Genomic DNA, 13,950 nt, shown 5'->3' with positions numbered 1-13,950 from the left:
TGAAGAAGGACAAATACAGTTTGCTTTAGAAATAAATCGTCACCTATCTAACTTGACAGTGAAATAATTTTTTTTTTTTTAAAAAAAAGGCAAAGGCATTCAAATCAGATGTACTAAAGCGTGTTGATCATCGATACTTCATTCAAATAAATTGTGGTCTGTGTTTAACCATAATAATGGAAAACTCTGAGGTTAGTGTCATTTAACAGAACCACAATCCAGATGTGGTGCACACCTGCCAGTTCCAGTACCTGGGAAACAGACACGGGAATACATTGACAGGCTCAAGGCTAGTCTAGTCTACATAGCAAGTTCTACCAGCAACAAGGAGAAATGAGCAAACAAACAAACAAAAGAATTATAACACTAATGAAATAAGCATGAAAATTATTTAAAAGATTCCAATTAAGTTATTGCTACAGATTTAACAATTGCAATATAGCAACATTCCAAGAGCCTAATTTATCTGAACAAAAATTGAATTCTGTAGACAAATATTTATTTGGTTCTCACTGATGAGGCAAATTTTAAATCAACACATTAGAAAAGTGGTTCTTTTTAAAGAACGTGTTATCTCCAATGTTAAAATCACATACTTCTAGGAGAAATCACATTCATCATGCTTTGTGAATGCTAACAAGTAGTTATAAAAACGATAAGAAAATTAGTTTATCAGGAGATAAATCATCAAATATTTATTATCTAGTAATCATATTGTACTAAATATAATCATGCAAATTAGGCCAGTAAGCTGGAGTTGAAACCTCATGTTCCAAATACAGGTTGAAATACCGACAAATCACACGAGCAGCTCCTTATTGAAGCCACAGGCTCAGCAGGATGATGTGTGTGAATTTTTATAGAAGTCTCCAGCACAATGGTTCTCAGCATTCCTAAAGGAAAGCTACAACCTTTGGCATAGTTCCTCATGTTACGATGACCCCCCCCAAAAAAAAACCATTAAAATTACTACTAAAATTATTACCATTAAATTTACAACCATTAAAGTAATCATTGCTAGTTCATAACTGTAATTTTGCCACTGTTGTGAATCGTAATGCAACTATCTTTGTTTTCCAATTGTCTTACACGACCCCTGTCAAAGAGTTAATCAAATCCCAAAGAGGTCACAGCCAACAGATTGAGAACCACTGTAGCACGTATCCTCATGTTGACTGGGTTTTGTACTGAAATGTGCAGTTCTCTGTCAGTGTAATTAGATTTGACCTGATTCTCACACCTCCCTATGCAGAAAGGTTTCTTATAAAATGGCACCTGAAGGAGATGGGTCTGTCAAATGAGTCTTACACCAGTCAGTGCTCCTGAGACTGTGCTATATAAGTGAGCACGGAGACCGTACCACTCTGATGTTTCCACAACCTCGATTTCCTGTCTGCTATGGTTAATTTGACCTGCAGTAGGGAATCAACAAGGTTAAAACTAGAACTTGGTAAGAATAAGGTGTACCTTGTGTTGTGGGGGAAATTTTTTCTTTTTTAATTGAATGTGATATAAGGATTTGCTTAAAAAATTTGTGTTTATCTGGAAAAATAAATAAATTGGCGACTTTGACTGTTTCCTAAGTATAAACATTCCCGCCTCTGGTATTTCAAGCCGTAGTGGTTATGACTCCCCAAATTCCTCACTACAGTAATAATTAGTTTTCAGAGTCTACTAGGGACCTGACTGTGCCACACCAGAAAAAAACAGGTAGCAATGGAAAGCCACTAGACAAGGAAAGTCCTTCCGTTTAAGTTTCTTATTTCCAGTCTCCATGCCCAAACGCTCAAAACACAGAAGGCAAAAAATGGTGCTAAAGTTTCTTCAAAGTACGGTCCATAACAGACCACATTCCTCTCATAGTGGCTCAGGGAAAGCCACAGGTACCTCGAGAAGAATGGCAAAGTTTGGTAACTACCATACAATGCTGTGGTGAGTGTGGGAGGGTGTGGTTCTTTTGCCTGTGTTTTGAGAAGCAAGGTGACACAATATAGTTCATGTTGACAGTAAACTCCTACAATCCTCCTGTGTCTCAGACTCCCAACTGCGAAGACTGCAGGTGTGCGCCACCATGCTCAGTTAACTTATTAAATGTAGCTGAAATGTCTTATATTAAAAATAGACACAGTCACACCTTAGGATAAGGGGGGAGGAACTGGGAAACATCGGAAAATGTTTGGCTTATGTGGGAAATGAGAGATGGAACATATATTAGAAGAGTCTTAGAAAAAAAACAGAAAAATAATAGATGAACAGTATTTTTAAGTTTGTCCACATGTATTTATCCTACTCTATACAATTAGTTGATTTTTAAACAACATCAAAACACCATCAACACTTCTGCCTTAATCAATATTGAGATAAAAATTCTCTTATATTTAAACCTATGAAAATGTCACTTCTCAGAAATATGAATTCTAGTGGCCTTCTTCCCCTTATACACCACAGCTTATATTTTTAATTTTGAAAATAATGCTGAAAACCAATAAAAAAAAAACAACTCAAGGAATAACTAAATTAAACCTAGAATGTAACTTTTCACAGCGCTTTTCTGGGATGACATGAGAGATGGCATCGATGCTTTTGAGAACAGAAGAACAATTCCAGCGAGCTGGCGTCTGGAAACATGGCTCTGTCTGAGAAAGACAGGGCAGGCCCATCTTCCCACAGCGGCTGGCTTCCTGCCACAGTCGCCACCAGAGAAGAATGCGCAGATTCAAACTGAGAACAGCATCGTTCCTGGTTAAAGTCTGTCCCATAACGAAGGTTTTCTCTCATGGCAGTGCATTAAGGAGAATGGATAACTTTGGAAGAGGAAACACCTGATCTAGAAGGGTGTCCTCCACACGTCACTGCATCCATAGCAGTGAGTATTATGCCAGGGGTGTGCAGGCTGATAATCCTAGCACATGGAAGGGAGACACAGAGAGACCAAGTTTAAAGTCATACCATGAGCCTCACACACACACACCTTGAGACTATTCCGTCTCATCTCTTCTGGAATTCTCACTGTTCTCCTAATAAAAACACATAAGGACAGACTTGCTCTTCTGGCCTAAGTGTCTGGAAGCCACAGACGGAGCTTCAGAAGGGCAGGATGACTGAAGACCAACAGAAGCAGGTATCTTGGCTGCAATCCACCCCACTTTTCAAAGTTCTGGACACTTACATTAAGGGAACTAAATATTTCTGTGAAGAACCACAGCTCTGTTACCAGAGACGACAACACTCTGTTGGACCTAAGGATGAACTGAAAAGAAAAAAAATGTATACATACATAATCATGTTACCTGCTCTCTAAGCTGTTGCATTGCATTTTAAGGAATTGATTTTTGTTTTTACATTGTAAACTGTTAGGTGGACACATAATTGGGCTTAAGGCACAAAATGTTCTTATGGCAAACAGATCTTTGTGAATTTACTAAACCATGGGATTATGAACTTTATGGGTTGGAAATTAAGTCAATGAAGTTATTATTACAAGTAAGAGAACCACATCTATGTATACTATCTCTCTGTCTCTGTACGCCTCATTCCCCAGACTTGTATCTTAAGCACACTAATTGCTTCAGGAGGCTTTCCAGGTTAGGACAGTTAAGCGACAGTTACATGCTGTCCCTCAGCCTACACAAAGCATGTATGGAATGCCCTAGAATCAATGAGTGCTATGCCACAGGGCACAAAATAACAGGCCGCCACCTGTCACCTACATGGTCAGTGCTGACACCAGTTCTCCCGACGTTAAAAGGGGTGTCACACCTGGGTTCGAATGTGTGAATGCATTGTCTGCCTTAGTTAGAGCAGAGGTAAAAGCCTAAGGCTTGCTCCAGAAGACGGTCCTACTGTCCTATTTCCTATCCCCAAACACACCTTAGAGCTTTGAGCTCCTTTGCACGCTCACAGCAAGCCAAGTTTACTGTTTCTCTGGAGTCTGGAAAAGTTGAGCATGACAGACGAAGCAAGACTTACACCCATTCGTTCCCAGATGCCTGTGCCATGCCTTCACTGGGTCACACCCATGGAAATAGGGGAGAATCATAAGCTTTGTACCCTACAGAGCTACATGGCTTTATTTATAAAGCTTGTTAGATGCATTATTTCGGATGCTCTATCAGTGGGTCCAAACTTCTACAGGGTACGTATGTCCTGTTACACTCAGGGCAAAAAAGAGACTATGCGGGTCTGGATGGACAGACCTGAGCTACCTGTATTCATATCCCTGTGCCCCAAGTGAGTAATGGTGCGTCCAGTGTGTAAATGTGCCCCATCACTGTTGGGGATTGTCTTCCTGTAGGTCCATGGTGTTTCCTGGTGCTTCTCAGTAATTATCTGAAGAGCAGTAACTTTACAAGGTCAGTGAGCCAACATAAAGCATCCATTGTCTAGACCTTAGATTTTAGTTTCACAAACACAAGTGTGTAAACCGTCACCTGTATGCGTGTCTCTCTCTCTGTCCCCTTACTGAGGAATTTCCTTCCACAGGGCATAAAATGGTTGAAAGGAATAAGAAATCAAACTTGAAATGCGATGTTCAATACCATCTTGTTCCATTTTCTGCTAGATATAAAGTTTAATTGCAAATATCTTGATATGTGGAATATATTCACACACAAAACTATTTTAAGCAGGAAACCAAGTTCATGCTGTATTTTAATGGTAACAGAATGCTGTCTATAAACACCAGCTCTGTTGTTCCAACAGTTCATAGATGCCTCACACTGTAATTAAAACGTCAATCTGCTGGCTTACCTTTAACACTTCCAACTGGGAGTAAACATTAGTCGTCTAGTGTTCAGAATCTATGATGATATTGCGATGATGAGTACAGCCACAGTGACCACAGACTCAAGGTTGAGGACTTCCTGTCTACCAGAAACTGGGCTCAATGGTTCCTAGGGATTACTGGGAGCCATTCGTTTCTCAGAGTAGCCAAATAATAGACAGGCATTATTAACTCCAATTTTACTGAGACCCACGAGGACGCAGGACTCCTTGGATTGTTCCATTGTGCAGGGTTTGCAGTTCACAGGCTGCAAGACTAAGTAGGACTGAAATCTGAGCAGCCTGTACTTGCAACAACGTCTAAGTCTTCCTAGGTGTTGTGGTAAGTGCTTAGCGTAGATCATGTCATCCTTAGAACACCCAAGGTAACGTCAGTACTTATATCAGACAAATAAAAAGCAGGTCACTCAACTGGCCCAAGGCCATAAAATGATAAATGCCTCCTGTGAATATTACAGTTGGAGCTGAGGGGAGGGGGTTGGCTTAGTCCACAAACTCTTTGCTGCACAAATGTGAAGACCTGAGCTCAATATTCACATTAAGAAAAAGCCAGGCAAGGTGGGACTGCTCACCATCCCAAAATAGCTGGGACTGGTTGGCCATGTAGCCTAGTCTATTGGATGAGTTCTTGGCCAGTGAAAGGCCCTGCCTCCCATCACTGCCCAAAGACTAGGAAAAAGAAAAGGGGGTTGGACCACCCAAGGACTAATGTTTCCCTAAGTCATATTTGCCCTGTCCTGAAATAGAGGATATGACTTCTCTACTGCACACTACAGCTATAAGACTTAAAAGGCAGAATCACAACCTATACGGGCTGGTTTTGTGTGTCAACTTGACAAGCTGGAGTTATCACAGAGAAAGAAGCATCCCTTGAGGAAATGCCTCCATGAGATCCAGCTGTAAGGCATTTTCTCCATTGGTGATCAAAGGGGGAGGGCCCATTGTGGGTGGTGCCATCCCTGGGCTGGTAGTCCTGGGTTCTATAACAATTTGAGCAAGCCAGTAAGGAACATCCCTCCATGGCCTCTGCATCAGCTCCTGCTTCCTGACCTGCTTGAGTTCCAGTCCTGACTTTCTTTGGTGATCAACAGCAGTGTGAAAAGTGTAAGCTGAATAAACCCTTTCCTCCCAACTTGCTTCTTGGTCATGATGTTTGTGCAGGAATAGAAACCCTGACTAAGACACAGCCTTAATGAATGAGGGAAATGGTGAGCCAGAACACTTAATATCTGCAATAAAGAACTCCACCGTGGATCTGACTGATAGTCTCCCAGCAGGTGGACGCATGCCTGTCCTAGCCCGGCTATGCTTTTTACGGTGGCAGAGACTTTAGCCAGCAGCAGGGCACAAAGAGTATTTGCTGAATAAATAAACATCAGGAAAAATATAGTTTTTATGACCAGGCAGAATTGGGTAAGTTAAAAAGACAAGGCTAAGCCAGTTGCTACAACATGCACACTTCAGAAAAGAGAACCCTCACATCTCGGGCTTAAGAACTAAAGACTGAGAACAAGACTGTTGCTTTGCTTAACTGGTAACAATTTGAGCCATTAGACTGATATCCAACATCTTCCTAATTAGCAATGCTTAGAAGCCAGATGGATTTTGCAATAACAAACTTGCCTCCAAAGAATTCCCTTCTCTCTGAAATCAGTAGTGCAGAACGGACAACTGGGGCTAGCAATTTTATGATCAGGTAAAAATAGCTTCTGTTTTCTTCCCTCTGTTTATTCCTCTCAAGAGTCAACGGGCTATGAAAGTCCCTGGTTCTTACGAAGCGCAGTAAGGACTCGGTTTAGCTGCTGGAGCCCGGAGATGATGAGATGATTTTTCTTTCTACGGATGGTTGTAAATCACATTTATTTCCTTCCATTGAGAAAACATTAGCATTGAAAATAAGACTGCCATACGAATCTTTTCTCTGAAAGTGGTGTTTGCTTTCAAGGCACAGAGCAGGCTTTGCAGGAAGAGTTTCACAAAGTGTACCATCAGCTCTGCTACTGCTGATGTTCCTACTAAGGGGAAGAATTAGCAGTCGCCTTCTACCCTAGGAATATCCAGGGAAGGTTTGTACACCTTAATCCTACATCTGCATGATTAAAGAATATCCTATAATGTCTCAGAAAGATTTGCCTAAATTTATATCATTGGTCTACTCCGTAAGTCTTACATAGAATGAATGGGTTCATATTAAAAAGACAAAAACTTTTTATAGGATCAATGTGTGTGTGTGCGTGTGTGTGTGCGTGTGCGCGCGTCGTGTGCTGCATGTACATGTTGGTATTTTCCAGAGTAGGATGTTTGATGTCTTGCTTTAACACTGTCCTATTTCCTCCACACAGGGTCTTCTATTGAACATCCACCGATATCCACCCCCACAAACTTCCTGTCTCCACAGCTCTGGGTTGCAGGGCTCACACAACCATGCTTGGCGTTTTACACAGGGCTCTGAGGATTTGAAACAAGGTCTTCCTGTATACCCTATCTACTGTGCCAATCCTCAGCTCCCACTTATCTTTAAAATTAGTACTTGCTTTAGATTTTTCTTATAAACTATAAAGAAAACTCTAGCCTAGAGATTTCTTTTATTTCTCAATTGCCGTAGGCTTTCAAAATTCCATAGCATGCATGTCTTTTTTTTTTTTTCCCAAGACAGGGTTTCTCTGTGTAGTCCTAGCTGTCCTGGAACTCACTCTGTAGACTAGGCTGGCCTTGAACTCAGAAATCCCCCTGCCTCTGCCTTCCAAGTGCTGGGATTATAGGCGTTCGCCACCACGCCTGGCTGTGTGCATGTTTTTATATGCTCTGTCCGAAGATATAAAGTTATATCTTACATGGAAAACTGTATACCAAGACTAAATATCTAAAATTACAAAGTTACTCATGAGACTAGAAAAAGGAAAGACTCATTCAGAAAAATAACAAGACTTGGAAGCTAATGAGATCAAAGATCTCGAGAAGATTCCATCTTGGTTAGAATATAAACCTAAGCTCACCACTCCTTATTCACCTGTGACTCCTGACGGTCAAATTCCTACCATTTCCCATCATTCTCAGCACCTGTACTTGCCAACCCTGGCACATTCGTGTTGTTTATGTCCCAACCCAGTTTTCTCATATTCTCTCCACAGGGCACCAACTAGTCTGGTCTCCCAAGCGTGCCCCTTATCTTCCACTAAAGCATAGGGTTTATTTGCTGTTTCCTACTGACTGATATGTGCGTCATAACACACTTTACCTGGAGACACTTCCCTGTCCTGTTTAAATGCCATTTACTTAAGAACCTTTGTTAGCCACTCTGGAAGCTTGTTTTGAAGTAGTCTCTGTGTTCTTAGTTTCCAAAGTAGAAGAGTTTGCGTTTTTTTTGGCTTTGATTTCACCCTAGATCTCAGCACTCATGACCATCATGAGCCTGTGTGTGCTCGCCACCTGTGTCATTCAGACTTACAGGCTGTCAGCAGGCATCCTCTACTTCCAAATACCTCAGTTCACTGCAGATTATCAGTCACCGTAACGTGACTCCAAGAGAAGAAATACAGAGTAGGGAAATCAATAAAACAAAACAAAACAAAACAAAACAAAAAACCAAACATCTCTTTTGTTGCTGAGAAAATCAGGGCTAAAAAATTCATGAGGCCCGATCTGCCAGTCTTGGCCTCCAGAGACCTTTGAAAATTTCCTCTGGAAAAAGATGCCCTGGGCATATGAAGAAGAACATTTCATTCCATTCAAGGATACCTCTATTTTCACATCCATTCAATAAGAAGCTGCCTTAAGTAGGGAATAATACAACTAAACCATCTACCTGAAACTGGACGCTCCTCCTAAATACTACAGAATACATCCAGTAGATCTAAGGTGGTTGAGTGGTCAATTCGTCACTAACAAAAACTCCAAGTGAAAAACAGAGAATCCAAAAACACTGGCAAGGGATGCAAGTCAGCCATTTAGCTGTGCAGGGGACAATCTCACTCACGTATTAAATATTCAGAGAAGGGCAACCCAGCGGAGGCCAAAGTCGCCCAGTCGCTGATGGGGCAACGAGTGAGGGTCAACTCTGTGAGTGGGAAGGAGGGATCTCATCAGGGTGCTGAAATGGCCTTGGAATAGATTACACTGATGTTAAATGACTGAGTAAATTTATAGAAGTCACTGTATTCTATATTGAAAATGAGTTAATATTATGATATATAAAATCTTATCTCAATACAGTTCTTTAAAATGCAGCAAAGGGAGAGGGAGCTACTCGAAAGAATAATTAATAATGTACTTGAGTTGGACAGTGTCCCATATTAAACTCTAATGAGCTGTAATCATTACACTTTAATCAAAAGGGAAAGGAAAGCTTACTGGGTTGTAGCATTCGTGGATGAAAGCTAGTATCATTTGCATTACACTAAAGTGAAGTCAACCCATGTTCATTCAATCTAGATCTAGAAACAGATTTTACTGTGGGGAAAAAACAAAACCATCACATACCCATTAAATTCCCTAACCCCCAAACAACACTAGTTGGAATAACATTTGGTTGTTTAATGTAAGATAAAATATTTACTTTCATTTCCTGGTGATGAAAAACCTTTCTAGTTCATTTAGTTCACAACATTCTCAGGAGGAGCAGTAGCTAAGGCATCAGAATTGCACCTGTTTTTTTGAAGAAGGTGTTACCATAACCCAGTCCCAACTAAACAAGTAACACAGATTGACCATGGTGAACATCACAGCACGAAATAAAGTGATTCTTATCAAATCATATCAAAAATTTGACTCAGTAAAAAGAAATTAGATTTAGTAAAATCTAATAAGAGCTATTCACACGTGCAAACTTTATTGGAATTGTCTATAAGCCCAGTGCAGTGAATGACCCAAACTATAGTCCTTCAACCATGGGGGCTCCCGATCTCAGGGGTCCAAGATGCAATGGGTAATGCTGAACAATGAAGACTAACCACCAGGGGAGGGTCGGCACTTGTCAAGGTTGATGGCTTCTGGCTAGGGAGGGTCTTATAAATATAGTCTAGAATTCCCTAAACAGCATACACAAGGCATAGAAGTGACTGTGCAAACAAGATCTGTTTTAAATGGACTGCTGGCCAGCTTGTTAAACCAAACCAAACCAACCACCACCAAGCATAAGAAGCCTTGTGAGTTTTGGGTGGGGTGGGTGGGACGGAGGTGAGAGTAGGGGGTGGGAGAAGGGAAGCATTGGTTGAAATCATCCCCCCTCTCATTTGGCTTTCTTGTCTCCCAAGATACTTAAAAAGAAACCCAACAGTCTTACCTCGGACTACCTCCTCCACGGACTCAGTGGTGGTTGTGGTAGTGGTGGCAATGCTGGTTGTTCTCTCTGTGGCCTCTTCGTAGGGCTCCTCGGCCTCCTCCTCCACCTCATCCCCATCCTCCACATCCTCGTCATCATCAGCTTCTTCTTCCTCAACATCAGCCACTTCCTCCTCTTCGGCTACTTCTACTACTTTGTCTTCGCTGGAAGAAAAAATAAAAACAGCTGTGAAATACTTGGCTGGACGAAAGTTCAGGGAAGTAAAGAAAAAAAATCAAGGAACTGGTAGTAATGTGTGAGGGGGTATTGGATTGAAGAAAACCACTAGGAAGGTTAAAATAATGTTAAGTGGCAACTCAAGCTGAGGTCTACAAAGCGTCTCACAAGTGAACACAGCCCTTTGTTTACTGGCTGCAGAATAAGATACTATGACTCCAATTATATGACGCTGTGGACAAGGCAAAATTATGTAGACCGTGGAGAGAGATGATATAGCTTTAAACATCTATGTTACAGATACATACAGGGCAGGCAGCAATCAGCAAGATAAAACCATTAAAGGACATATCTAGGACACAATGTTAAGAGACTACTACATAATTTAAGAGACTCCTAAGGAACCTGTGTGGAAAACATCTGGCTGCCAATGCAAGCTTGTCCAAGAGCACTCGGATGAAGATAAAAGCATGGAGAACCTACGCTGTATTGCCTGGTGGGAAAGGACAGAGACACGCCGAACCAGATCACAAAACCAACACAAGAGAAATAGTTGAGACTGAAACTCTCTGGCACAGTTGTGTCAAATGAGAAGCACTACACAAACAAGCAGAAGAGAGGCCATACCCAGGTCAGTGTCCGCAGCGACAAACAGAGAACATGGGAACTATTACCCTGAAGTTGAGTGTGGCCAGCAAGGAGGCTTTTGGAGTTGGGAAAGGCAGTAGAAAACTGGAGGTTGTGTCAGCTGTGGCACCATGATGCTTCGGAATGGCAGTGTCGGGTAAGGGGAGAGCTCAGCTTTAAGGGATAGGAGAGTGTATGTCCAGTGTCCTAGACTGTATCAGATTTCGTTTGAGTTGGAGACTGGGATGGTCCCAGCCATGACTTGTGCTTCCAGAAAGTTGAAAGACTCTTGCAGTCAGTGTCTGACAGCAGAGCAGCGGAGATGCTGTCCTGAAAATGAAAGGGAAAGGAAATTCGAAGAGATGGATATAGGACCAACGGACTGCTGTGGCTTCCTCCAACTCCAGGGATACTCCGTACAGGTTCTATAATGAATGATGCATAGCAGGCCCTTGGGTGTAAGCACAAGACGCAGGACTTTAAAAAAAAATCCTGTAAAACTATGTCAGGCTCCTCAAGGGGACTTTTCCCCAACTCTGGTGAAATATGATGAAAGGATAATATATTCTGAAATGTTTGGCTACAATGTACAGAAGGAATTATTAAGCTGAATAATTTAGTGAAGTGTTATGCATAACGTGTTGGTAGGTAGGAGACTATAACTGATTTTCACATTTTCATCAAGACCATGAAGAAAGAGTGAGAAAACAAAGATCAGACACTGTCATGGATAGTCACATGGGATAAGTCTCCATCTGCCTAGATATAAATAGGGGAAACTAATTTTTGATTGCCTGCACAAAACTTTCTGTGCACACATCTACCACTGAGGCCATATTTCCAAACTAAATCTACAACTGGCCTGGATTTTATTTGGGACACATTCTTTTACTTCATCTCAAAGTTGCTCTTCTAGTGAACAGTAAGAGAGGTTGTTTCCTGGGTTGATTGCGTCAGGAATTTGTCCAACCAAATTACAGTCATGATTCTCTTTGTTGCTCCACTGTTGGTGGTAATTTGAAAGCAATGGCAGGGTGAAAGGTTAAATCCAGGCCAGGATTCCCTATAAACCACAAATTTCCCATTGTAGTGGCTATTCCTGGTTGTCAACTTGACTATATCTGGAATGAACTACAATCAAGAATTGGAAAGCTCACCTATGATCCTAATCTGGAGGCTCAGAAATATAAGTTTCTGACTTGGATCTTGGCATGGAGATCTTGAGGCATAGTGGCTATGAATTCCAGAAGACTAAGACAAGGAGATCTCTGAGTTCAAGATTATCTGGGGTTAAAGTCCTGGTGGCACACGCCTTTAATCTGGGCCACACCCTCTGCTAGAGACCTACAGCCTTTAATCTATATAAGGACTTTAGAAGAAGGAAGACTCACTCTTCCTTATCTGCTTGCCTTGTGGGACTGAGCAACTGCTAGATCCTTGGACTTCCATCAACAGCTGCTGCTGACCATTGTTGGGGAGTTAGACTACAGACTGTAAGCCATAGACAAATTTTCTAACTATATAGAGACTGCCCTTATGTTCTGTGACTCTAGAGAACCCAGACTAATACAGAAGTTGGTACCAGATGTGGGGTATTAGGTTTTACACAACATATCAACTCTAGCCTCTTGCAATTTCCCTAGGCCTTAAAATCCCTTCATCAACACTAAGCCAAGGGATATCAAGCATCTCCAATTCTTTTTCAGTAGGCCATCTTTTGATAAATACTTCAGCCAACCAATCAAACAAACTTTTAACATCTTTTTTAACTGTGCGAGCTTCAATATTAAACCTAGAATCTGCAGTCAGAGGGCCCATGCCAATAAACTCAGCCTGATCTAGTTTTATGTTCCTTCCACCATTATCCCACACCCTTAAAATCCATTCCCACGCATATTCCCCGACTTCTGCTTAAATGAATTAACAAACGCATTAAGCCCCTTATCAGTATAGTGTATTTCCTCATGGACTACACTTTCTACTTCCCCTTTAGGGGCTTGCTTTGCCTTGAGTCTGGTTATAGCTCTAGAAGAAACTATTGGTGGGCCCTGAGAAACATCAGTATTGTCAGCAAAAGTCACTGCTGGTTTATCAGACTCGGAGGGATTAATTTCCTCAAGTGGAGAAGGCATTATTTCTAGGGGTGGGGCTGAGGGTACTACTCCTTCAGATGGAGCAAATGCTTGAAAATCTGAAGATTCAAAATTCTCAATTTCAACAGGATCTTCTCACACATCCCCATCCCAAGTTATAGGATCCCATTCTTTGCCAATTAATGCCCTTACTTCAACTCCTGACACCCTCTGAGTTTGAGATTTGAATTTTCACTGTAATTCAGCCAACCTTATAATGAGGGCTTCAGTTTGATTTTCTGCTACTTGAGCTCTATGGCTGCTAGAGAGAAGATTCTCTTCAAGGGCACACTTAGAAACTTTTAGATTGTTTACTTGTGTCTGGAGCTGTTCAATTTTATCACACAACTCCTTACTTTCCTTCATTGCCCCACCCCCCCAGATGCTAAGAGCAACCAGCCAGCAAAATCATTTCCCGATTTTTTTCCCCAACTTGTAGAAAGTATTGTGTACCATCATCTAGTTAATTAAGATAATCAAAGATATTAGCTTATTTAAAGTTGAAATAGAGTTTCATCCATGGGCCCTTTTTGTTTGCTTTTGTTTTTTGTTTTGTTTTGTTTTGGTTTGGTTTGGTTTGGTTTGGTTTTTTTCAAGATGGGGTTTCTCTGTGTAGCCCTGGCTGTCCTGGAACTCACTCTGTAGATCAGGCTGGCCTCAAACTCAGAAATCCGACAGTCTCTGGCTCCCAGAGTGCTGGGATTACAGGCATGCGTCACCACCGCCCAGCTTCATCCACGGGTCTTCATTATTCTCTGAGCTCCCAGGAGGGAGAGAATCTGGAGAGGTTTCAGTAGTTGAAGGTGCTGGTGGATCAACCAACCAACTCCAGATTTTAAAACATTTATCCTTATACTTCTGCTCCTCTAGACCTACTCCTGGTACCAACTTCTGTATTAGTCTGGGTTCTCT

General features: G+C 41.5%; 1 protein-coding gene across 6 annotated transcripts in view; it reads right to left on the bottom strand.

Annotated features, from left to right (window-relative positions):
* Nucleotides 1-13,950, bottom strand: part of App (amyloid beta precursor protein) — a 227,419-nt gene that overhangs the window by 92,477 nt on the left and 120,992 nt on the right. For all 6 annotated transcript variants that reach the window (XM_052158106.1, XM_052158111.1, XM_052158108.1 and 3 more), the window contains exon 6: nt 10,064-10,266. In XM_052158106.1, coding sequence (XP_052014066.1) covers nt 10,064-10,266 — 203 coding nt within the window. The remainder of the gene's footprint in view (nt 1-10,063; nt 10,267-13,950) is intronic.

The sequence above is a fragment of the Apodemus sylvaticus genome, chromosome 15, assembly GCF_947179515.1.
Source record: "Apodemus sylvaticus chromosome 15, mApoSyl1.1, whole genome shotgun sequence".
Classification (NCBI taxonomy): domain Eukaryota; kingdom Metazoa; phylum Chordata; class Mammalia; order Rodentia; family Muridae; genus Apodemus; species Apodemus sylvaticus.
Note: the sequence above shows the minus strand (reverse complement) of the source record. Positions and strands in the feature narration are given on the sequence as shown.